General features: G+C 35.6%; 1 protein-coding gene across 1 annotated transcript in view; it reads left to right on the forward strand.

Moving 5' to 3' along the window:
- Positions 1 to 24354, forward strand: part of LOC118158169 (acyl-CoA synthetase short-chain family member 3, mitochondrial-like) — a 53666-nt gene extending 29312 nt beyond the window's left edge. The window contains 7 exon segments of the mRNA XM_035312784.1: positions 9110 to 9205; positions 12586 to 12649; positions 19108 to 19188; positions 19921 to 20023; positions 23469 to 23568; positions 23647 to 23822; positions 24119 to 24354. Of these exon segments, the coding sequence (XP_035168675.1) occupies positions 9110 to 9205; positions 12586 to 12649; positions 19108 to 19188; positions 19921 to 20023; positions 23469 to 23568; positions 23647 to 23822; positions 24119 to 24265 (767 nt within the window). The 3' untranslated portion in view covers positions 24266 to 24354.
- The last annotated feature ends 3132 nt before the right edge of the window (positions 24355 to 27486 follow it).

A 27486-nucleotide genomic window follows, 5' to 3' on the forward strand; every position in this document is an offset into this window, starting at 1 on the left:
GAAGTTATTTCCTTTTTTTGGATAATTTTATTCTGATAATTGCCACTGTCCACCAACATTAACTAAGCTAATTTATATATATATATATATATATATATAACTGAACTGTATTTTGTACATTTATTCTGTCAATTTTGATTGGATGTGCTTTGAAATCTTCAGAGGTCTTGTATGTACCTATGATACCCCTCCACAGAGCTCAGTTTGTAACTATGTTCTGTATTTGGATAAAATCATGAAAGGGAGCCTTGAGGGAATTCTAATGTTTTGGGGGGTTGATTTTATTTTTAAATGAATGGATCAAATGTAGCAATAGAATAGTTATACAAGAAGTATTTGGCCTTCATAAGTGTAACACGTATTCATGGTAATTGATGCATTATGCCTACAAGTGCTTTGAAACATTTAGAAATACTTCAAAAATTACTTGTTTCTTATCTGATTTTCAATTCTAAAAATAAGCATGGACACTCAGGCACTTCAGGCACTGCAGAAAATACATTACTTTATAAACAAATGGATTTTTTTGAGAAACAGGCTTCAGAATTTCAAATAGCTTTAGCTTATTTTGTGGTTTTCCTAAGCTTCTGTATATCTGCAAGAAATGAGGCAAATACCCTGCTTCTGGCTAGCTGTGCACAGCTGTTGTTGTACAGGTATTAACATGGCTCCACAGACAAGTTGATATTAATATGATAATTCCTAGATTGCGCAAACAAGCTTGAAGCTGTAGTACTCAGCACTGTATGTGTGCCTAATAATATGGGAATGCCTGCCCATTCGTTTAAAAAAAAATAAAATATATTTAATTCATGCAACTTGCAACATAACACAGTATTCAATTCTAAAAGTGGGGAACTGTGTCCCCCACTGAAGCTGAAGGCTAGAATCTGAAGTAAAGTGAAACCAACTACCTAGGTAAGCTTTGCGTAAACTAGTTGTTGCTAAAGCTCTGCTCCAGAAAAACAGCCCATTTTATGGAAGCACTTAAATGTGCTAGTACACAAGTGCAAGCACAAGTACAAGTACACTAAATGTGTACTTGTGTTGCATTCGTCATTTAAAATGTAAAGTAATATTCTGAATCAGGGACAAAAGGACAAATGGATTGTGGGGGAGACAATACTTATGATCCTATTCCTGTTTTGATGAAACATACTGAAATAAATAGCTTTGCACTGTGGGTGTGTGATATTGTGAATGAGAAGTGCAAACCAACCCTGAAAAAGGGAGATCATTTCTGGTGATATGTTTGGACCTCTTCTTTTAGGCATGTGGCTGTGTGGTGAGCAATATCAGCTCACCAAAACTAACCTAGCTAAAAGGAAGAACTTTTTTTAAATCTTTGTCAGTTCATCCAGTTCCATATAAAAGCAGGGGAGTATTCATGCTGGAAAAAAAAAAAAAAAAAAAAAAAAAAAAAAAAAAAAGATGGGAATGTACAGCCAAGGTGCAGAATGATAATGAGAACATATTTTGTTTTTTCCGTGATCTGCACTGATGTGTATTTAAATCAACATGCGTCAGCTGTGCTACTGATTGTCCAGTTGTGCATTTTAATTGCAAAATTAGCCTTCTTCATATGTTGGATAATTAAAATGAATATGGCTGTCACATCATTGTCCCTTTACGCTTTTGTTTGTTCTGCCTTTCAGACAGTAAACACTTTTTCTGTGGTGTCGGTACTCTATGGCCCGGTTGTTTAAGCATTCTTGATGCTACTGTACATTAAAGAATATGGAGAATAAGGAAAACTTGAAATGGAAGTGAATAAGGAACAGTAAGTAGCTATAACCAGAAGGAACACAAATTTTTGTGCCAGGCACTGGTTTATTGTGCAAATGCACAAATACTGGACAGTCTGCTTAATTAACATGTCTTTCTGATTTCCTTAGTCACCCTTTTAGAAATGGGTTAATTTCCTATTTATGTCTCTTTGCCATGCATTTTTTCTGGTAGTTAATACATCATAGTTTTTGGGTAGAGAAAATTAAGCAATTCAGCAATTTATTAAGGTACTGTATACAAAGTAACACAGTGAGAAAGGCTGAATTTATTTTCACTTGGATGTGAAGAACAAGGTGAAGAAAACAGTTGTTTTTCCATGAGGCTTACAGTTAATTCGTTACACTGCTTTGTAGAGTAATAGTGAGAGTAATAGCATGTTTTACAGCTGTCACACCACAAGGTAACAAATAGTCTGTTCTGATCTGCTGAATGAAAGTAATCTAAATGGTAGGCAGCCTGAAGGAAAAATCGTGTTTTAGGTATGATGGCGTCTCTAAGGCTGGAGCAAGAAAGTCTTATCTGACTTTTTCTTTCCAGTTGATTTACTGCACATGCTTCACACTAGCTTTACATATTTTTGTAAGGTGTTTAAAAACTCCCTATATAACACGTATGAAAAAGAGTACCTATGGAAGTCCTAATTACAAATCACTCAGGCTGTGTATCCCACCTAAAATTGGATATTTCTTTTGGGTTTTGCTATTATGATAGACCCCCTACTACTCACTGTATTTTGACATTCTGTATGTGCCTTGTATGTATTATGTTGATTCTGTATGAGTTTAATTCACAAGAGGAGTAAGTTAAGAACCAAGTCAGATGGAGGAAAAATAAATGGTAATTGCTATCACTGTTCAAGTATTTATCTGCTGCATCCATCACACTTCTCAAAAATAAGTGTTGAAATGAAATACAAAATGATGCATGACAGAGTTTTGGAAGTTTCACTATTGTTCAGCAAAGCCTTTCACAGTTTAGGATGACAGACTGTCTTTACTCTAACCTAATTGTGCATAATGTGTGAATTGGATTTAATTTCATGCTTTCTTTCTGACAGCGTTAGTAAAACTGAATCAGGGAATCCTTAAGAATTTACAGGTCTTCAGATTCTTCAGTCATTGTTGTCCTCTTGTGGCTTTTCTCATTTCTCTCTTATAATTTGCTGTAGTACTCTGCTAAACATGTTAGGAAGAAGATTAAAATTTCAGTAAGTATAAGCTCTGTCATAAAATTTCACTTCATCTGATGGCAGGCTTAAATATATTTAAGAGTGAGTAGGTAAAAGGAATGGAGAATTTCTTGATATGGTCATCATATATCTAAAAAAGCAATTTTCACTAGCCTTTAATCTTAGAAGGCTGTAAAAATCATTGCATATCAATGTACACTGACAATATGGGTTCATCTCTACTGTACTTTTTTGGCAGTCTTCCAGCTGACAGCCCAGCATCATTTCCCACTCCCTTGGGATCAGCCAACCCGTTTACCTCTTTCCTGTGTATGGTGCTGGGTTGAGAGAGGCCAGGTGTCATCTCCTTTCTTTAATTTTCTTTAATTTTGATGGATAATTAGGGTCAGACTATTTGTAGTGAAATGCCCAGCACTAGCCAAGTGTTCTTGGTATATCTACACATTAATACTTCATTAGGTGTCAACCTGGAGCTCTGCAGAATATTTTATGGCAAAAATATGCTGTTGATGTTTTTGTGTGTCTGCTGAAGGCATGGCTGAGCTATACTGTATAAAGATTATCTGAAATTCTCTTCCAAGACCAGCAATCATAAGACTAAAGTGGTGCTTGGGCTACCAGCCCAGCAATGTGCCTATCTATAATTTATCATGGCTTAACAGTGCTAAATCAGAAGTTATGAGTGAGGCCACCTACTGGTAGTGCACACAGAGGATTGGAAGCTTGCTTGGGTTTTAATCATGGAGAATCACCTGGGAAATTGACAAATGTACGCAGTTGTATGCTGAAGGATGAAGAACACGAGGGCTGTATGAACACTCGATGAGCTGGTCCCTGAATGTCAGAGTCCTCCCCAGTACATATTTCTGTGATGTTTTAGTTTTAGTTTTATTATAAAGAAGCAGCATGTCATGCTGTGATGTAGATTTTGAGTGCTAGAACTCATCTGGTACTGAGGATTTCTGTTTCTTGATGCCCGTTAGTTGTTGCCATGCTGAGAATACATATTCCTGGTACATTATTGATTTCTTCATTCCGTCCTTCCTGGCGTGACTAAAATGACCACTGTGTGGAGGGAACATGTGCAGGGAGTTTTCAGAACTGCCTTCTTGCTGTGTGGATGGCTACTCCATGTTAATGGGTACTGCCTAAACTTCCTCCCTTCTGTAGACCCTTGTCTCTGTTTTATCTATGTTGTCTTCAGCTGTAGTAATCCCTTTAATTTCCCTTGACCAAAATGACAACTTTGCCAGGAAAATGCCACATTAAGAATTTAGTTTATTACATTTACCGTGTATGTTAATGTGTTAACATATAACAATTGCTCCTTTTCCTTTATCTTCTGCTACATAAGAACTTGCCACCTCTTCTGCACTCTTCGAGCATCTATATGTGGCATCCTGACAAATTCAGCCTTACGTCAGTCACTTAGTGAAGCCCAAACCCAAATATTAATGTTGGAGTGTAGTGTATTTTCCCTAAGTATATCCCAGCAGAAAATAAAATATTTTAGCAGTCTAACAGTTTATTATATTGAAGAACATGAGACAGTTTAGAAATTGTAAGTGGTACAGGACATTTTTCATCTTGAAAGTTGTGAGTTAATTCAAAACTGTTTATTTTGATTGAACTTGAATGTGTACTGTGAATGAGCAAGACTATTTGGGGCACAGAACTGCTAGCTGTTGCTCTGCATCATTTAGCAAACCCAGCTTCTTCAAGTCAAGCATGTGGGCAGATGGAGGAATTGTGATGAATAAAGTCAGGCATACAGACTTCCCGTAGTACTCACAAGCAAATGCACGCTTTGCTTCTGCATCAGCAGCACTTTCTGTAATGTAAGAACTGCTTTCAGAGACACAAATGCAACAAAAATGCCTGTATCAGACTATCCATTAAGTGTCCAATATAGCACAATAACATTGAAATCTCTTTGAAATGATATCTTTCTCTTAGATGTAGAGAGAGGCACATCTTTAAAATTCGAGGGTGATTTTCTTTAGATCAGCCCCTATCCTGAAAGTAGAGATGTAAGGAGGGACTTGGGACATTTTAACAGCTGTGATTTTAAGACAATCTCTCAGTTATTCTGTCTTGCAAGTCTTAGTAAAGTGTTTTTCATTATTCTCAGAAGTATATATATTCCCTCCATTGTAACTCAAAGCAGATGTTGAAAGTACTTCAACATCTGAACTGTAGTTCAGACTACTTGTGAAACATTGCTCTTCTAAATAGCTGTTTCATTGTCACATTACAAGGTGTTAGGCAAGAAGTAAATTGGGTTTATGATCCAGTTGTCCCTGAAAAGCCTTCCACAGACGGAGGGCTGCTGACTTGCTCGCATAGGGAGTGGAAGGCTAGCACCTTAGATGTGTGCAGAAGGGATTGATCGAAGACAGATCTACTCTTCTATTTGTTAATTAAAAATATGCAAGTTCCTAAAGATTGCGGTATTGGGAATCTGTCTAGACACTGCACAAAAATTTCAGAGAATCTCCAACTATAAACAAATGAGTCAAGTAAGGGATATCTGTGTGCACATTCAGATACCTAGTGTAAGGGGTGGGTGGAATGCAACATCCATTTGACAAATGTTATCCTACTTCAAGCTGCTGCTGTTTTTACTTTCTGACCTATGTCTTGTAACCTGCATATAAATCCTGACTTTAATTGTAAATAAACCAAAATTAATTCAAACAAAGATTCTTAAGCAGCTTTGCTTATTGGAAATATAAAAAATGGCCACACAGAACTTGTAGTATACATAATTGGTAAGGAAAATTTCTCATCACTAGTTGGTTTTCTGTATTCTTCTGAACAGTGTTGAATTCTTTTCAGCAGGATTTTCTATTCAATTCTTTCAAGTCAGGCTGTTTTTTCCTTGATGAAAAATGCTGTCTGGGAAAGCGGTTGCTGTTTTCTGATTGGTTTGGGAAATTGATATTTCAATCCAGCATCCCGTTTGAAAGATACACATTGATTTATTAAGAAATGTACAGCACAAAGATGCATGCAATCCTTTGGCAGTACTCCTCGGTGCTTCTATTTTGTAAGAGAATCTTTAGCATTCAGGAACTGTTAACCTGACATAAAGAGTGGATGCTTCTGGGATTCTCTCTCTTAATTAGTACCTGGTCCAAATACCAACAAGCCATAATTTTTCAGGTATATAAACAGTCTTATTGACCCATGGGAATTGAATGCATAGCCTAGAGATCAGAGCACTGGGTAAGTATGAAAGTGAAATATTTCTACTGGTAATTGAGAAGACAACAGAAGAAGCAGCAGCAATTTTAAAGACTTACTCAAAAAGTTTTAGAATTTGTGATTCTTATTTAGAATAAATGGGCTTACATTCAGTCTTACTCAGTTTTCCAAAAAGCAGAAACACAAACTAGTATGACCATGTTTCCTTTCTAGTTTGTATTCTTTTAATTAGCAGTGTATCAAAGAGCCAAATAAATCCAAACTAATTTTCAGAAATTTCACATATTCCCCTTCTTCCCCAAGGGCTTTTTGATTGAGAGCTCTGCAATTAGAAAACTCTGTCAATTCCTGATTCATGCTAACTTCAATTCTTACTGGTGCATCCGGTTACAGTGGTGCTGTGTTCCTTCTCTCTCAACAGTGAATCTAATGACTGCGTTTTGTTGATGAGTAGCTTTCTCATCTGATCTGTTACAGTATGGTTTTTAGCTCTTGCCTTGCAATATGTAAAGAAAGATATAATATGTGCCATCACTTCTTCTGCCAATGCAGTCAAAAAGAGATTGTCCCTTCCACTGTCTTTTCCAATTCCCTTTTCTCTAAGGAATATACCTTTCTTCATTCTGCTCTAAGGAAAAAAAGGGAAAAAGGTCAGGAACTTCAGTATTGTGTAGAATATGGAGCTCTGAAACTGCTGAATAAATTGTGGGTTTCTCTTCCTGCAGCTTTCAGTATGATCACTTGCTGCCTACATTAGGTCATGTTGATGTTGTGTCATCTCTATAATTGCAGCTTGGATGTTCTGTTTCTTTGAAGGAGAAAAAAAATAAAAAAAAAATAAAAATTAAAAAAAAAATCAGTGTTTGTGTGGGAAATGTGTGTTATGTAGAAAAATAAAAAATAAAAAATGAAAATGGGAAACAACCAAGCAAACTTTTTAGCATTGAGGGTTGATAATTTTTGGTCTATGCTCTACAGCTGGATTTAGACCCTAGCATAACTGTGCAAAGTTAATGTTAATTTTCAGCTACTTACTAACACCTAACAATATTACACAAACTCATGGTGGCTTTGATCTTGTTCTTACTTTAAGCAACTGAGTATTCATTTAACTACTTCTGAAGTGGCAGAGAAATGCTGTGGAAGCTGAGAAAATTCACAGCAAAAACAATTCTAGTGAGCTAATGCAAGAGAACTAAAGATAAATATGGGCTTACTGATCAGAGCCCAGATACAGAGCTGAACAGAAATCTGCTTAGCTGTGCTGAAACTTGAGCATGATGTAGACTATGAATTCCAGATCGATCAACCTGAGACCTGGGACAACTCCAGAATGATAAAACTGCATTTTTATAGCACTAGCCCCATATTGTGTCCCGGCTAATATCTACAACCACCTACACTTTTTTTTTTCTTTTTTCACACAATCACAGAATAGTTTAGGTTGGAAGAGACCTACAAGATCACCAAGTCCAACCTCTGACCTAACGCTAACAAATCTTCCACTAAACCATATCCCTAAGCTCTACATCTAAATGTCTTTTAAAAACCTCCAGGGATGGAGGTCTTCTCCCCACCCCCCCTACAGTTCAGAGTTATAGCAGCATTCAAATAAAATTCTCTATTTTTCTTACAGGGAAAGGAAGGAGAGCTGGTCTTTTTTCAAACTTAGACTCTGCTATATGACTTAATATATTTTTTTTATTCCTCTTTCTTAATAATAGCTCTTGTAGTCTAAAAGCATTATGTGAAATTAAGCTTTCTTATGGGGAAAAAACAGGGGGCGGGTGAGAAGGGAGGACTTTGTAGCTGCCTAACTGTGGGGATAACTAGGAAGGTGTAGGCACTACAGGGGATATTCATGCTGTCTGAAGAAGGTATTTTATGTTACCAGTGCAGCGGGGATTCCAGACTTGCTTGCATTCAGTGAGCTCCACACGGGGAGCAAAGGCACGCAGTGCCAGTGTTTAAGTTATTTGTCTGCAGTTAGATGAATGCATTTCTTCCTAAGATTCAAAAACCAGGAGATATTTGTCTTCTGGCAATATAAATAAATAAATAACATAACAAAACTCTAATATGCTGTCATTAGTAAAAATTTAATGTTTGTAGATGTGTTTGTAGATGGAGAAGAAAACAGCTGGATTATGATCACAAAATCTTGGAGCAGTTTGATTCCCATTCCTTACAGGATTCCTTTCAAGATCATTTTGGCAACATGAAGTTTAGGTTTGACTTTTCTACCTATTTTTTTCTTGAATCTTTTTATTGCCTGAAATATTTCTCACCAAGAAATACTAGTGAGACCTCCAGGATTATAAAAGAGGTATTCCTGAATTTTCTGCATTATTTACAATAAATGTTGTGAAGTTTTTCCTTTTTTATGATTTTGCTGACCAATATTGTTGTGGAGATTTTGTGTTTATTTACCTTTCAAACCTCAGAATGTGTAGAATTTTTCAGCTTCACAGTAGAACAGATACTTTGGTATCTTTGCCCTACAGCGATAAGATAATCAACCAAGAGTGGATGGATGTTTTTTCTGGAATTCATTCTTTCCAAAGATATTGATTTGTAAAACAACCCCTGAAATACTTATGCCATACACAGTATTTCTGTCATGGCTTTGCTGTAGGCAGTTTCCTACTGGTGTGGTATAATGTCATACCCATAGCAGAATAAGCTAAAGGTGTAATGCAGAATGTTTGTATTTTTTATTGTCTCCTATGGAATGGAAAAGATCCCCTGTGAAGAATGCAGATTTCTGTGATGAACTGACATTTATTAGATAACAGATAAGAAGCTTCTGACTTCTAAATCTTCCATTGCTTGTCTGGCACTTTGCTAGAAGCAAAACTTAGAAACAATAAATACTCGATGACACAAGAAGCAATCTTGGTTGATGTATTTGTGTTCTTTTACCAGAGTCTGGTTCTGCAATTACCGCTTCCTGCATTGGTTTGGGAAACACTACAACGCCTCCACCTGGACAAGCAGGAAAACCAGTGCCAGGATACAAGGGTAAAACTGTGCTATGTATGCTGCTAGAAAAGGATATTTCTTATATTCCTAAACGCGCTTTAATCTAAGACTTCATAGGGAAAGCAGTCTTGCTAACACATTTTCCTCCTTCTTGTAAGAGGAAGCTGCCTTTTTGTGTGTCGTGGATTGTGACTGTGCTTAGGAAATTCAGAGTAATTCTCCAAAACATTGAGAAACTACTCCTACCTTTGTTACATAAAAGGGCTACCACATACTTCTAAACTGGATATAACAAAGATATGAAGAAATACTGTGCTTTAAGGCTTTATCTAAAATTGCACAGAATTAAATGAGAAACAGCAGTAAAACTGTATTGGCACAGCAGGAAGAAAAATGTTAGTCATAACCATCAACAGAAGAGGAAATGATAACTAGACAAATAATTGCTGTAACTTACACTTTGAAGGTTTTGTCATACCTGTGTTTTCAATTTTCAGAGCCTAAATAGTTTTGTTTTGGAAGATGTACATCAAATAATTATGTCTCAGAGACTTATTGATTAGATTCTCTTTTGGTGCTACAGTTTTATATGAGAAGTATCCTAAAGTGCACAAGGAGAATTCTTACTATGAGGCCTATGTCTTCCACAAATGTGTCACGAGTGAACAAACAAGCAACCTGACAAGGATATGAATCTTTTTTTCTTCCTTTCTTTATTAATCAAAAGCAGTTTACTGACTGTATGTACAGGTGTATGGACCCATATTTGAGAGAGATGTTAAGCACATTATCTTTGAGTACTTGTAGAGCGTTTTTATTTCCAGCTGGGAAAATTGTAGGTTATGAACCAGCAGTAAAAGGGAGAGCACTCATTGTCTGGAAGCTATTTGTTTGTGGAGGGTACAGCTACAGGATTAAGAATGCAAAAAATATTTTCATACCTGGGAAGCCTGATCTTAACACAGTTTTCAAGAGTTACTTGAAGTCCAAATAATAATTAAATTTCTTAAAGATCAAACTGTCTTCAGAAAATGTTCTCACATTCTTGGGCAGAAAAAGCTTAGCTATTTTTTCTCGAAATGGAAATGAACATTAAACAAAATACTTTCAGCAGTTCTGGGTTCTAGCACTTACAGCATGAAGACAAACACCAGGTTAAAAACAGCATTAAAACCAAGCTGTGAAGTTCATCTACAATTTTAATAAATAGGGAAGAGTGGAAGAAAGTATGACACATGCTTGAAAATGTCCTGCCCCAAAAGGTATGAGTAGCAAGAAAATAAAAATTTCACATGAATTTTTTGAAACATGACACCGAGTGTAAGTAAGGAATTCCTTCAAATAGAACAGAGGAAATATCTTAAATATGCAATAAAAATAAAAAAATAAAAATAAAAATAAAATGAACACTGAAATTCACAAAAGATTTAGGAAAGAACTGTACTTTTTTTACTTACTGGTTTGAGGCCAATTATGTCCTTTAATGCAGCCATTCATTAAGTAGTGGATCTTTTGAAATTACTCTGTGCAGACAGCTGTCTCGCTGTCACCCACATCTGTTTTGATGTTGTTTTGGCTGCTGTTACTGTATTAATTAGAAGAGTTACTTCTGCCTTATGCATTAGAAGATAGATTTTGTATTCTTAGATTATACAACTGGTAATAATTTTTGGACATTGCTAAAGTTTTATTTTATTTATGCTAAGATGTAAACAGAAAGTTACAAAGTCTACTTAAGTAGAGTTTTTTCCTGTCATACTGCTGAAATAAATTGATTTCTATGATTCTTTTCAGATAATTTCATTGCATTGTTCATAAACTGAAGCAAGTCCTGCAAGTACTGTCACTTTTTCAGTAATTCAAAAGTAAGCAGTGCAGTACCCACCTTCCCCAGATTTTTGTACATTGAAATAAACAGCTTGCAAGGAGAAGAATAAATGCTGGAAATCCTACCCTAATAAAATAAACTGTTTAGATTTTACTTTAATATAATAAAAACATGAAAAATAAGCTGGGGGTTAGGGAAGCATTGAAGTATACAGGTGAGTGGGTCTTTGTCTTTCTGTGTTCTGAGTCTAAGTTCTCCAAATGTAGCATTACCTTGTTCTCACAACATCTGAAAGGATACAAGATTCCAAGTCACTGAATTGTAAAACCGCTGTGGTTGACTTGCCTTTGTCTGTGTGCTGAGCTGTTGCTTTCAGCAAGCTCTTCAGTCACTTAAAAATACCATTCTCTGTGAAGGAGTGGCTTCATCCAGAAATAGTAAATTACAGACTTTTCTGTTCTTTGGACAGATAAGATATGATATTACTCATAAGACTCTTAGTGGGGTTTTAGTCTGTCATCCTCTTTTCCCCATTTCCTCTGTAACTTTTTAATACGGAATGTAAGATTATTTGTATTAGTTTAATTCCAGCTGAACATAGCTTTCTTTGCTTGGGCAGACTTCAAAAAGCATGTTTTTAAATCCATGTCAGCTTAGTCTGTCAAAACCATTCCTCCCTGTTTTTCCATGGTTTAGTCATTTCATGTTGTTTAATTCCATTTATCACAGGCCAAGCTGATACTCTAGTTAAGAAGTGCTGTGGCCTATCTGGCCAAGCTGATACTCTAGTAAAGAAGTGCTGTGGCCTATCTACCATTCTTCCTTATCCCTCTGCCTTCAGATGAAAAGGGTGGTTGTAGTGGCTTTCCCAGCTGACTGCCATGAGGAGACCATTTCACATGTTTTTCCTCAGAAGCCTGCATACTTCATACCAAGATACAATCTGAAGGTGATGGGTCATTGTCATCTGGGGAAAAGTCTTCTGTTCAAAGGTCTGGATTTTTTGGTGTTCTCTAGCATTACGCTGCTGCACAGCTTTGGGTAATTCACAAGGTAAATTACATCTTTGTGTTAGACTAGAATAACCTTGTCAATTGGAAACCATCTTTCTGAGTCTCCTGAGAGCCTTTGAAAACCAGGCACATTTATTTACTGCTAAAAGCACTTCTCACATCAGCTAGATGAGCCTTCAGTAATCTTAGTTATTTCTTATTTATGTTATCTGAATACTTTTTCTTGTAATATATCTGAAAAATCCTTCATTATTTGCAAGCTTAGAATTTCCAATATGAAGACGGCTTTTAATTGTCGGTTCTATATTTTTCCCTTTTTGACTTTGTTTTGTCTACTCCCAGAGCACAAGTGTTATTCAACACTTTTTGGACTTAAGGCTGAATGCTAATAAGGTCATAGGATTATCCAGTTTTGTACTCAAATTACTTAATACCTTTTGTTGCTCAGAGTATTGCCGTTCTCAACTGTGACATAAATTGATATCCTTGAACAAAGACACTGTCCTCCACCTAAAAATGCTCTACTTAACAAGAGTTCTCTTCCTACATTACTTTTTTTTTTTTTTTTTTTTTTACAGTGATGATTCTGGATGAAAATAAGGAACCAGTGAAGATGAATACTTTAGGAAATATTGTGGTAAAGTAAGCAAACTAAGTATTTTTTGAAACTTCAGCCTCTTTAGTGCCTAACTGTTGCCATAATAAAACATATGTTTGTAATCAGTGGATAGACAAAGGTATTTTGAATTAAAATTGCCCCTAGCTGTCATAGGTGTTCAGCTAGGATGGAAGAAATCACCTTCCAAATGTGCTTATGTCTCTTCACTGGCTGTAGGGGTGACACAGACAGCTTAGAATAGGTGCATAACATTAGCTACCTAAAGCTAAGCAAAATTAATTTCGTCCTTAGTAACTCTCTGCCAAATGATATGAATTATATCTACAAACAGGTAGATAACATTTCTGAGTCATAACTATCTTGGTATTTACATGCCTGTCAGAAGTGGGTATTGTCAGATTAGGAGATCTGTCGGGGCTGTTGTCAAAGTTTTAAAGCCAAAATTTATCTTCCCTAACACTGCCCCATATTTAAGCCTTTTTCTTAAGGGATTACACGTGTGTTTATGTATTGATTTGTTGTTTTATCTTTCCCAACATGATTTTTGCTGCAACCAAATAAACTGATAGGGAAATAGTGGGGAGATTTTCCTCATTTCCCTGTTCCTCCTTCCCCTTCCTTTCTTCCTTTTTTTTTTTTTATTGGATCACTCAATGAGTAGTGTCCCTATACCACTACTATTATTTTATTATCATGTCCTTATTTATTATAATACCCATTCTGAAATAGGGGAAAGAAAATAAGGGCAAAATTACACTGTTTCAAAAAAAGTCATTATAAAACCAATTTTGTGTAGGTTAATTGTCACACATCTTTCTATTTCAATATTTCAGTGTCTTTTCTGACAATCTTTCAAGACCCTAGGACCTCTTAAAATTCTTTCTGCAGCTTAACTGTAAAATACAAAAAAAAAAAAAAAAAAGGTTTTGATGAGTTTTAGGAGACCAATTCTGGGTGTTTTTAACATGTCCAATGTTTGAATCTATAGACTGTTAACAGAAGTTGGTTTTACGATATTATGGTTTGGAGTTTCTTAATAATTTTTTTCCAGGTTTCATTCTAATAAGTGACAATTTCCTGACAGCGTTTAGTTGGTTATTTTGTTCATAAAAATCTGTGGCTGGTAGGTTAAGATATCACATTTTCTATCTTCTGCTGCATTCAGCTCAACTGTTGTTTAGCTGTAAAAGTTTTTTTCTTTCTCTCTTTTTTTTTTTTTCCTTAATTTTTAGATTAGGACTAGTTTTCATAAAGCCCTCCTGCAAAGAAAGCCTTTCCCCTCTTCGTTTCTTTAGCAGACCTCTTCTAATACAGACCACTTAAAAATAGTGGTGATGATCCTTGTTACCAGCAGGGTTAGTTTATCACCCCACGATCCTCAGGCATCTTGAAGTGATGAAGTGGGGGAATCATAATAGTTTTGACTCTTCCTCTGTCATATAGTCAGCAGCAAAATATGGTCTACTGCTTTAGAAAAACAAAACAAAACACAACAAAACACAGGTATTTGCTTTATCTGCAGCATACGTGAATTGAGAAATATTCTTCAGTATTTCTGGGAATGGAGTATGACTACACACTGCCTACAATACAAGCTGTGCAAAAGTGGTATGATGCAGCTCTTGGTTATTTTTAGCCTAGTTTAACTGCTGGTAATGACTGTTGGGGGCTGTTTGAGGCCTGCAGTGCTCATAAGTATAGTATTTAAAATGCCTGTTCTTGAAATAGAGTTTTAAAATTTAATTTTATCCTGCAGGAGTCAAACAGTTTAGAAAGGTCGTTCTTACACCTCATTGCTCCATCTCCCTGCACCAAGTGTGTTATTTTCTTTACTCATACCTACCAGATGTTTTTTTTTCATATAATCATCGTCTTTGTGCCCTCTGGAAAGATTTTTTACTGATGAGAACTCTCACAGAGGATAATTTACCTGGACATGCAGTAATATTTCTGACTTCACAAGTCTTTCGGGATAGAGTGATCAAATGCAGTGTCACAACATTTATGATGAAAGGGCAAAGGAAAATGAAGGTTACTACAGCTCATGAGAGTGGGTTTATATGAATTGTTTCCACATTTACATTTTTTTGAGCTGGAATCTTTGGACGTGAAGGATAATTAATCAAGAATTCATTCTGAAGTGAAAATCATAGCAGCAATGACCTCCACTTCCTTTAGCAAGACCAGTCTGATTTAGTGACACACTTGTGCTCGCTTTGTTCTGACCTGACTATAATTAATATAAAATGGAGAAGCTATGTGTATATATGTGTAATCGTGATTAGCAATGAGAATTTTCAAAGGAACGTTATCAAAGAGAAATACTATTTAAATTCCAATGCAGTGGGAAACTCAATTTTGCTCTTTTTCATTATGAACTTCGCAGACCTACCATTTTTATTTAATGAGACAGCTGTCAGCATTGTCTCATTCTTTACGTTCATTCACGAAAGAAAGAGTACTACATTTGCCATATATTCGTTCTATCCAGAGATTAATGTCTACGAGTAAATTTCCCTCTAGATCCTTTTAGGAATGTCCTTAACCATGTTACACTTCCTCTAATATTTTGTGTAGTCAATTTTGTGCCACTGTAATGGGGCTTGATGTGATAAGTATTTAAAAATTAGTTTTGCCATTCTCCACTGCATAGAATCCCATAAGTATCCATATTCAGAAAGAGGAGAGACAATGCATTACACGTACAGTGATTCTGAAATGTTTTTTAAGTTGGAATGGACAACTGATTAGTGTTACATTAGTTAAATTGCATTTAAGATTAAAATCATAGAATATCCAAGTTGGAAGGGACCCACAAGGATCATCAAGTCCAACTCTTGAGTCTCCAAAGGACCACCCAAAAAAAAAAAAAAAAAAAAAAAAAAAAAAAAAAAAAAAACAGATCACGTGTCTGAGAGTGTTCTCCAAACACTTCCTGAAGACTGATGCAGAGAGGAAAAGTGTTTCTTGTAGAACCCTTTAAAGAAAGTGTGTCATCCTGCTTAGACTACTCGCAATACATTTTTGTAATTAACAGCCATACACCTAAGAACAATTTGCTAAATTTGTAAACGGAAACACTGTACCCTAGAAAGCAACGTCTACAAATAAGCGATTGGAATAGCTTTCTTAGGAATATGGTGTTTTTCCTTGACACCACTAAGTCATACATGCATATTTATTGTAAAGATACGCTCATTTTACCAAATGTTACAGGCTTGAGGTAGAATTTAGCAGATGATATCCTTTAGCCTGTGTTGTATGGAAGGTCATTTTAGATGATTATGTTTTGGGGGGGGGGAGGGGGGGGATTGTTTGTTTTTGTTTGTTTGTTTGTTTGTTTTAATCAGCTTTGTCTTTTCCCTTTACAAGTGAAACAATGAGTAGGACTTTCAATGTGTGAGTAATTTGTCCAAAAAATGAGCTGAATACATGTGGGTAGCATTCAAACTTTTTTACTTTTAACTCTTTCCAGGCATTTTAACAATTTTTGATGCTTTTTCTCTTCCCCATTAAACTTTAGATTTTTTTTCCTGCAAAATCCACACTGAAGCCAACTACTTCTGTGACATTTTTCAATTAACTAAAGGTGCATTTCATGCAGAATCGTAAATTCTTGAGATCCTCTCTTCTCTTACCCCTTCTCCACCCTTGTTCCAGTGCTGTTGTTCTTTGTGTCTGAAAAAGCTTCAAGATTGGAGATGGTTTTCAAACTTGCAATCAAAAAAATTTTTGAAGAGTGCTGTTTACACACAGCACTACATAAATGCTGAGTAATAATATAGCTGCCAATCAGGATGACTTAGTTCCATTCACAGGCCTAACGCATGTAACAATGGCTTATCCTTGCTTTGACTGGCCATAATGAACAGCCTGTGACTGCCATTGTCTACCATAAAATAAAGGGATGACTTTTTTCTGAAGCTCAGCAACGTAGTACCTCTAATAGTTTTGACTTTAAGTCATACTTTCAGAAAGCTTTTTTTTTTCCTATAAATTATCTTCTGAGTGCTGTGTCAATAATTTGTTCCAGCAGGAAGAAATCTTGCATCATTTTGCCAAGTGGCATCGTGAAAGGATGTGACACAGTCAGCTTTTCCTGGGCTGTGTTAGAGGTGGGTCGGCTACTGTTGCATGAAAAACAAATGAACCGTGAAACAATGCTCAAAAAACAGGTAATGATTGTAGTTTCAAATTGGCTACTAGAAAACAGTTACTGTGAGAGTACTTCAGAGGTTTTTGTGATGCTGCCAAGCTTACCTAATATTAATATCTCACTTTGTAATAAAATTACCTTATTTTTATAAAATATAACCAGAGTGTTACATTTCAGTCTTCCGTCTCCTCTCACAACATTATGATGCAGCACTGCTCCCTTTAGAATTCATGGCTGCATTCCCGTGGACAGCAGCGGGATGGCGATACTTTTAATCTTGATGTCTTGGCTAAATTCCAGTACACTGAAGTATTTTCTGGCAAGCTGAATTTCACCTTTATTAATTTTATTAGCAATTTGTGTTTTCCCAGCACCTACAAATTCTAGTCAGTTGTGATCCTAAGCACTTTGCTATCACTAAAAAATTGTATGTGCCCATCACTGTGCAATTATGTTGCCCGAAAGACTGACACTTAGAAGATGGCATTTGTTTTTTGCTTAGGAAGACAGAACGGAGTCCTAATAGTGTTTTATAGAAAACAAAGGAGGAGTATTTTCAGATTGTGTCTGTATTGTGCTATGTTTTGTGCTGTGGAAATAGCTGTGGTAGCCAGTAGTTTAGCAGCCTGGTTTCCAGAGACTGAGGAAAATTATTTCTCTTGCTTCTCAGCAATATGCACTGTGGATGTACTAATTATTGCAGTTTTCCTTAACACAAAACAAACTAACTAACCAGGCAAACAGAAATACTGGAGGCAGGGATTATATTTTTGATGATATGTTGCACAGTTCTTCGTTTAGATTTCTAAACAATTGTAATTACAGAAAGCAAAATGTTTTTCTGGTTTCTGCAACAAAATTGGTACTTCTATTTAACGGCTAACTGGAAACCACTGAATAGAGCCTTGGGGAATTTATTAAGGATTTTGTCAATGTGAATTGTCTTTTCTCTCCCATCACAAGAATGTTTCAGACTGTTAAATAAATTGAAAGTTCAAAATCTGCAATGATTCAGGCCGTTATGAACTGCTATGCTATTAGCAACCAAGCAACAACCATAGTAACTACCATTCTCGGGTGATTTTTCTTTAATCTGAACAAGAGGTTTTTCATTTTAAACTCATACATACACAAACATGGGGATTGATATATTGCTTTTCTAATTTATTTCTTTCAAGGCAAATACTCTGTCGTGTTTGTATATCACAAGGGTGCTTACTAAACTGGTAGGTCTCATGGTAGGCCAGTGAATTCCTGCCAGAGGGGCAGAAGCCAGCCTGCTCTCCTGAAACCTGGGTGCCTAACCGGGGAGTGTCTGGCATTTGTGGCCTTGCCTTAACCATACTTTCAGGGAAAGTGATTTATAGGATATGTTGAGCCAAAACCCTTAGAAATAACAGTAGCATTTATAGTAGTATACTCTACTATGCTACTTGAGCTGAATTCGCTTGGAGATACCTGGCATTGTAAAAAGTCGTGAATTTAAATCATTGCTAGATGATGTGGCCTCTTTCAGTGTAACTCATACTATTTATACCTTATTTAGATAAAAATAAATGAATATATATATATATTTATGACTGTAACATTAAAAATGTACATGTAGCAACAGAGATGGTAGCATCTGTTCCTGGGACCAGATATTAGAATATTATTCTTGACTGAAGAATGGATATATAGTATGCATTGAAAACTCAACTAATAAATCATTCCAGAATTTTGCAGCTTCACTTCTTTATATATACATATATATATAATTCCAGTTATTTTAAAAAGTTTTAAAATTGACTTTTTATCGATATATTTTCAAATAATTCATCAAATAATTCCAATAATATTATGTGGAAATAATAAAAAAATAAATAAAATAAAAACATTTTTATTCAGATTGTTGTGACTGAAATTGTTACATCTTTTTACAAAAACTGAAGATTTGTGTGCCTGATGATTTGTTTGCCTATACACGAGCTTGTACGTATTAGATAAATAGATATCTATAATAATTAAGTTGTCTGAATCATAGCATACATACACACATTTCTAAGAGATACTTATTTCATCAAAATGTTGAAAGCTGAATGCTGATAACATATTTATAGTGTAGTATATAGTGCTTGCTAGATCAAATATCATTTTGTTGAATGTTAGACACACTTATGTTATATACAAGGTATGGACTGGATACAGTACAAGACATATGAATGTGATCACAACAAATGCACAGTCTTGTTGGTATGTTCTAAATATAAAGTGTGAATACATGGAGAGCATGAGCTATACTTGTTATATCTGTGTTTCTAACTACTCTGCTCTTTTTAATTTAAGGTTGCCTTTGCCTCCTGGAGCGTTCTCAGGACTTTGGGAAAATCAGGAAACATTCCAGAAGTTGTATTTCCAAAAATTTCCAGTAAGAATTGCAAAATGTCTTATATAAACTTTTGGTAATCTCACAGCACTGAATGACATGAGTTTTCAATTGGGTAATATAAATATATATATATTGTATCTTATTTTAATGGGAGATCTTTGATATATCTTTCAGGCTGAAAAACATTTCAAGTTAAACATTTCTTCATTCTGACCAGCTTTTGGTCACACCAATTTTTTTCAGATCTGAAACAAAAGAAATAAACTTTAAGATTCTGAACCTAAAAGTTGTTTTCTGTCATTTGGTCTAATAAAGATATAATCATTGCTGCATTTCTAATTTAGACCGGAATAGCTTCAAATTTATTACTACCACTGACATGCAGTCATTCTAATTTAGCATCAGTCCAAAATACACACTTGTCTACCACAGTTTTAACAATTCCACTCTTCTTGTGTAGATTCAGGCAACATCCTTCTCCAAGCTGTCAGGGATCAAAGTAGGCAGAGTGGAAAAAAAAAATAAGGCTTATGTATTCATTGTCTTCTGCTCTGTCTTAATAAAGACTGCAAAAACTTTCTGTAAAAGGAGCTCCAAGGTATATGACAACATAAGAATGGTGAAAAAAAATAATAATAATAATATTTTAGGCACCAACAATTTACTTCATTTGACACAATCAATTTTGTGTCTTGGCCTCATGTGAAATGGATGGATCTTTCTGATACTCTTCCCTGAGTTTATTTTTATCTTTGGCTATGTTGTGTTTATGGATATTTTGATACTATGGATGCAGGTTTTATGGATGAAGATGGCTATTTATATGTGATCAGTATTGCGGGACACAGAATTTCAGCAGGCACAATTGAGGAGGTGAGCTCTGCCTAACAGTAATAGAAGAGTTAAATATCAATAAAGCAAGCTGAGTTCATGAAGACTAAAAATCTCACAAAAATCTATTTTCATTCTGCTTATCTTGATTGCATTTGCACTGGTACTTTTAGGAAAAACATTAATTGTGTCAGGTCTTTCCTATTAAGGTGTGTTCCAGGATGATAATAAGCAATTTGTGTCATAGGCTTGGGAAAACAGGCATGATTTGATGTATGAAGATGGAGGTAAGGGGCAGTGTGGTAGCATGGAAAGCATTCTTGAAGCTTTAACATATTTACTTGGGAATACTTTAAGGTAATGCAGGCTCAGCATGTCAAGTCATTGCATTAGCTACTGAAATCACTTAGGAGTACAATTTTTTTTTTCTTAAAATACAGTTTTTATTAGTTCGGGTTTTGTTTGTTAGACTTTTTTCTTTTAAGTGTTTGGTGTTACCTGTTTTTTGTCTCTCTCTTACTGTAAAAGCAGTGCTAAATGAAGAGCAAAATTTTCTTAAAAAAAAATACTACCGCTAAATTGAAAATCATTAATGTAATTCCCATGAAACTCAAAAAATTGCAAATACTGCAGTTCATAATAGTATCTTAATTTCATATCTTTGCTCACTTACCTCCATCACAACTGCTGTGATTGCCAGTTATAAATTTCCCTGATGACATAGCAGTTGCTTATTCAGGGAGGCTAGGAAGAGGTGTGCTAAGTAAGTACAAGGAAAAATACATTTAAAATTCTGAATTTAACTGTTCACTGAATCACAAAGTAATTTGTCTTCTTTTTTTTCCTTTCTAATATTTGTATTAGCAATATGTTAATTAGTATGTTCTAGTGACTGTATGGTTTGTTAAAGACTGGATAACTTAAAAAAGAAGAGAAGAAACTCTGGTTTCACACAAGTGAACAAATCCTGATAAATGTAGGCAGTCCTTCAAGGATCAGTCAGCCAGGAAGTTGGATCCATTGCTGTACTGACAGGTCTGTGAAGACATAAGGGTGTCTTTCAGTCTGCTTAAACCTATTTCCCCTTTGAAGTGAGTGTTTTGTGTTGCTCTTCAACAACAGGGAACCTCATCCCTACCCATTACTCCCCTGCTACTACAAGGGCATTGTTTCCTGGCATCAAGCTAGATCTGAAGCTAGCACAGCAAATGAGGAACTGAATTACCTCAAAGATGACATTCGTGTCATCTTTGTATCCATCCGAAACTGGTCAGGTGCTCAGTGTTGCTGTTTTTCTCCCTATTAGTTAGAGCTTTCCCCAGAAAAGGTGTTTTGTCACTACAGGCTTCTAGATGCTTCTCTATTCACCTTCTGAACAAAGCTAAAAAATAGTGTTCTTAATACATGCACAGCAAATTGCTAGTTAAATGGGAAAGCGTTAACAAGAACACAATTAGCTTTTCACTAAGATCAGTAAATACAGAATTAGAGGTTCATTGAATAGCCCTCTAATTAAGTGACAGTCACCTTGTTGAGCAAGTATATTAACTGCATTTACATTATAGCTGCATTACAAGCTTAACAAGTTTTTCCTTAGTGCTTTGGCATTTCAGCTTCATTATGTTCCAAACAATTAGTTTCTTTGTCTATTAGTACCATCAGCGCTCCATCTTTACTGAGATGCAGTAGGAGTTACTGTTTACATTGCCAATCACTGAATGTTAGCCATTTTGGTAACCTCAGCTTGTGTTGATCCATCCATCTCTGTACATCAGTGGTTCAGTACTTGGCTCAACTTTTTCTAAAATTGCTCTGATGTTAAGGAATTTAACATGAAAAATTCCCATGCTGACAGTGGGGTTTCTGTCTGCTGCTACATTAGAAATCCATACTTGTGCCCACTGGTCACAGTCAAGGAATTCCCCTTCACTTTCTCTGTTTCTTACTTGTAAGCAGTTTTTAGATGGTTAGCGTTGATTCTGTTCTCTGATCATCTTTTCAGCCTGTCTTACAAAGTTTGATAACCTTTAACTTAGTATTTACATTTTCAGTCATATGAAATTAGCTGTTCCAATGTCAAAGGCATGTTTATGGGATTTTTTTGGATAGATTAGTGAAGGAAAATATTGCAGTGGATAGATTAGTGAAGGAAAATATTGCAGTGATCGGAACATTCCAGGTCAACATAAGACTTTTCTAAACAAGTGACAGACTGGAACAATGCAAACAAGCTCCTACAGAACGAAGCTGGGTACACTTTACATCTTCACCTTAGGGGTCCTTTTGGATCCTGATGGATAATTATCGAATTGATGGTAATGTCACATTACTGAAGATATTGTTCCTATGATTTTGTGGAAAGGCCTCAGCACCTCATGTCATAGACCTTATTAGTCTACTTCTGTATAATTCATTGAAAAGTAGATGAAAAATAGTTTCATCTTTTTCTTTCTTTCTTAATTCTATGACAATCAAGTTGCTGTGGTCAGGATCAAGAAGTCAGAGCAGTAAATAATGGGTATTTAAGCATGAAATAGAATGCTCTGGACTAGAGGCAACCCAAGATCATAGGTGTATGTGATGCAGACAAATATCACCAGGATTTGGAGTTGCATGAAAAGAGCTAGGTGCTTTGGAAGAGGATTCACAACTACTGGTGTCTTAAGTCCAACTATGTCCCAGACTTAGTGATGCACATCTCAGTATGTATTTAGACATATTGGTGAATTTTCTTCCAGGAAGTAAGAACCTCAGCTGGCTAACTGGAAACAAGAGAGTCGAGTCTCTCACATTTTGTTTTCCTGAAAGAGATTTTAAGTTAGTACACATCACTTGTGTAATTGTGTACATGTGCAGTAGGAAAGAAGGGACTTTGGTTTAACTCCCTTTTTTGTCTAAGAATATTGAGACCTCACATTTCCAAGAGGATCAGCTGAATGCTAGGTTGGCTGCAAGCTGAGCCAGGGCTTGTATTTGGCAAAAAATGAAAAAGATACAAGGCATCAGAGAGAATAAGAGTGAGTAAATACAACTCGATAGCCCTCTAATAGAAGTGCTTCTGTGGTTTTGGTCCTTACTCACTTAGCTCCGCAATATTTGTAGTGTTAGACTAATGTTATTTGTCCCAGCAAAAAATCAAACTAATAAAAACAGATGTGACACTCTTGTTTTCCCAAAATACAAGGAAATCACCTTAACTTTGTTCAAACCTAGAAGATTCCATGATTCTGTGATTCTGTATTTGTACCTTGTGCTGCCACAGTTTTTATTTCTTCCACTTATTTGATAACTACACCTAAGCGTGTGTGAAAATATTCACAGGTATATTTACAACATGTGAAATTGAAATCCTGAGTTGTACCGACTAAACAATTTTTGATGTCAAAATTCAAGAAGTCTATTTTTTATGTCCTTGCCTATGGATTTTTTTTAACTGAGAAGTTTAAACTATCAATAATCTGATTTAGTTTTTTTTTCTGTCCCTCACTGTGTTCTCTTCCATCATGCTGTGGCAGACTGTGCTGTTGTAGGCCAGGAGGATGCATTAAAAGGACACGTTCCCTTTGCCCTGTGCATACTCAGAGAAGGTGAAAGCTCATTGCTACTGGTGGTACTAAAACTTGCAAAAGGCCTGGAAAGGTTAAAGATATGAACTTCCTTACTAGATATAAAGACAGAAGAGGGGAAGATTTTGGAAGAGATTATTGAGAGCATTCAAAATAACATTTGCCCAGTGGCAGCTTTTCAGAAGGGGGTATTTGTGAAACAGCTACCAAAAACACACTCTGGCAAGATCCCACCTTCAGCTCTTTCTGCAATTGTCAGTGGAAAGCCGTATAAGGTAAGCTGGAGATGTGTGCTTTAATGAACTAGGGACATAAGTGCATCCAAAGACCCAACATCAAAGTTTTGATTCTCTAGACCATTCTGCAACTGGTCCATGACTTCAACATTGTATTTTATTTCTACTATTTATTACCCAAAAGATTTTAATCTTCCAGAGTTTATCAGATACATTTTTTTTTTCTTGGCTGTTTTCAAAGGCTAGATTTAGAAGATTCTCTGGATGAAATTCTGTTTTACTGTTGAAGGACTGCAATCTGCTATCACATGCTTATGTATATTCTTCCTTTTCAGATAACACCAACCGTTGAAGATGCTAGCGTGTTTAAACACATAGAAGAAATGCTGAAGAAAGAATCAATGGATAATAGGTTAATAAAAGTGTCAGTTACTGAAATATACAGAGACTTTCTATTAGGAAATACATATTTTAAAAACTAGTCATGACTGGGGATTTTTTTTTCTTTACTACATAAATGGGACTGTGTTCTTTACTGTATTGCCATAGCCAATGAAGCATATTGAAGACTCTGCATGTTGTCATTATATGCTGTATGTTAAGATTGCTAAGAATTTTAAATAGAATTCATACACTTCTATAGCCTTGGAAGGAGTCACTGCATTATCTCATTATAATGGAATCACGGAATCACAGAACAGCCCAGGTTGGAAAGGACCTTGAAAGATCATCAGGTCCAACCTTTCATGGGGAAAGGGAACCTAGATGAAATTACCTGGTACCCTGTCCAATTACATCTTGAAAATCTCTAGTGATGGAGGTTCTGCAACATCCATTATTGTATAATGAAACCAATAACTTGAGTTTGGCTAAAACAGCTTTCAGAAGGTAAGTCACAAATTAAAGAAAGCAATAAGTAGGAATTCTGATGTGAATATTGTTGCAGACGTAACTTGTCTTCACTTATGAATTATGAGCCTTATGCCAGTTAAATTTTTATTATTTTTAATGTTTTAGATCAGTTTTCTCCATTCCATTGATTTTTCCTAAATCTTTATGCTATAAATTCCTCTAATTGCTTTATTCAATGACTTTTTAAAGTGCCTTTTTTTGTAATATAATAAGTGATTTCTGTCTTTCAAGTCCGTTAAAATCTTAATTTATCTATAATAATGTTGAATAGAAAATAAGTATTTTAAGTAAATGCAAGCATTTACCCCTTGCTTTTTCTGATAATTTTGTTGTTGTGTTTTTTTATCACTGTTATGAAAAGGATAAACCAGGATGTGCTTTCACTAACATAATTATATGTTTCAGGCTTGCTGAGTTACATATCGCTAAGACATGTAGCAAATACACATACTAGGCAACCCCTCCTTCAGGGTATAGGCATTTTCAAAATACTTTCAGGGTTCTTAACATATCAGGAAGTGGAGGATCTAAATGCATTACTCTAAATGCATTGCTTCTTAAGCTGCAGTTTTTAACTGAACAAGAAGTGTAAAAATCCTTATAAAATATATGAAATACATTGAAATACATGTAAAAATAAATGAAAAGTTTAAAAGCAGAAAGGTTACTCAAAATGCAGCATTGCTATTCAGAGGAATAAACAATAAGCAACTGGCAAATTCAGAAGCTGTGAGCATATTTTAAGACTTTTTTTTTTTCCTGTTTGCTGGAAAACATTCAAGATAAAAACAGAGATAAGAGAGGGGCAGAGTGGTCAGGTGTACTCACTGCTACTTCCATGATAATGTGGAGGATTCCAGAAAAGCCAAAGGACTAATTTATCAGCATTCAGAAAACCCACATAAAGAGAGCCGCATCATAGCAGTGATGCAGTATGGAAAAACAGGTGTGTTTTGTTGTTTTGTTTTGTTTTTTTCATGAGCATTGCTTTTGCTTCCCAAAGGAGCCTTTTTCAGAGGATCTGTGATTGCAGAATTTTTTGCTTACAGCTTTAGGTTTGTGCCGAGCTGTGGAAAGGGAAAGAGGTAACTATTCAGAGCACTTGTTTTTTTTTGTTTTTGTTTTTTTTTGTTTTTTTTTAATAGAGAAGAAGCATGTGTGTAATGTGGGTAGATCTGAATGGCTGGTGAGATACTGAAATTTGGCTGGAAGAGGTTGATACAACAATTATTCACCGACTGAGGATCGGAGATTAGCATAGCTACGATTTCTAACTGTTGAGAGTAGAGCTGTGGCTGTTACTAGGAGTTCTGATATGTTAGCCTGAGATCAAAAATGAAGTCACAGTAGCACTTTTTTATTATTATTATTTTTTCAATAGATTTTTAACTCTTCTGAACTGTTTTTTCCACTGTGGAAATAAGTAGGTGGTACTGCCAGGGCAGTATTCCTAGAGCTTCATTTGCAGATCTTGCTCGCTCTTTTCCCTAACACAGCTCAATCCTTTCTGCCTCCTATCCCCCATGCCACTGAATTTGAGTGTAGGCTGTGACTGGAAATGTATGCTGGAAAAGACATTCTAAAAATTGGAACTGGAGTTTATGAAAAGTATATACAAATGATACTACAAACACTGTAAAGGGTGTTTGCATTGCTTTACTTGGTGACATTCTGGACTAAACTAATCCAAAGTAGGGCTGAGGGTGGAAAAGAAGGAGCATCAGCAGCAAGGTCAGGTAAGCCCCAGAAGTTGTATGTAGAAGAGCTGTGTCTGGTGTCTCTGTACAGCTCTGTTATACACAAAGCCATCCGATCAGATGCATCAGCAAGTTCCGTGCTCCCTCTCGTGGCAGATTCTGATCAGAAAATTCATCGTAACTCATACCTGGTAGTGCCAAATGTGCTTCTGCATAGCTATGAAAAGTACATGACATCCAAACTATTTTAATGCTACTACATACCAAGCTTAATAGACTTACAAACATAAATAGAACTGAATTCTTTTTTATTGACACTGGGGGAGAAAAATCTTTCACCATCTGATTGACTGAAGTTTGCCAAATGAAAATAGACAAAACAAATGTTTGTGTACGTGCAAACATGGCTAAGAGAAACAACTAAAAAACAGGTCTTGAGCGAAGATCAAGCAGCTGAAAAATAGCAAATAGGTAAATAACTATTAAGTAGGTCTTATTTTGAAACTTCCCATTTAAACTAAGAATAAACAACAATAACACCACCAAATAAAGCCACAGCAGGTAATATTTGTTCTTCTAAGCATTTATACACTATATATTAATCACTCTGTCTTTTAGTTATTTCCTCTGATAAAACAGACTTGTGTGAAGTCTCAGCAAGGCCCTTTGGCTAAAAGCAGAACATGAGACAGGAGCCTGTCTAATGCCCTGTTACGATGAAGAAATGGTGGGGTTTGGCTTCTCTTTTCTTTCATTTTCTTCATGGAATATATTTGGAAACTTGAGAATCTCACTCTGTTCATTCTATGCAATTATTAGATTTAATTTTCCAATGCTGACTGGTGTCTGAATATCCTGGAACAAAAAGGTGGCTCTTGGTAAACCAAGATTCTTCTTGGTCCACAGGTAACACAGAAAAAAGTTGTTTTGTTTTATATATATATATAAATCCTATTTTATTAAATTGCACTTTTTTGTCTTTTTTGTTTTTTTTGTTTGTTTGTTTGTTTGTAAACAGTTCTGGGTTTATTTGTGTGTTTTTAAGAGGTGAGCCATCATGGTGCTTCTCTATAGATATCTAACATTTCCATTTT

The sequence above is a fragment of the Oxyura jamaicensis genome, chromosome 1, assembly GCF_011077185.1.
Source record: "Oxyura jamaicensis isolate SHBP4307 breed ruddy duck chromosome 1, BPBGC_Ojam_1.0, whole genome shotgun sequence".
In the NCBI taxonomy this organism is placed as follows: Eukaryota; Metazoa; Chordata; class Aves; order Anseriformes; family Anatidae; genus Oxyura; species Oxyura jamaicensis.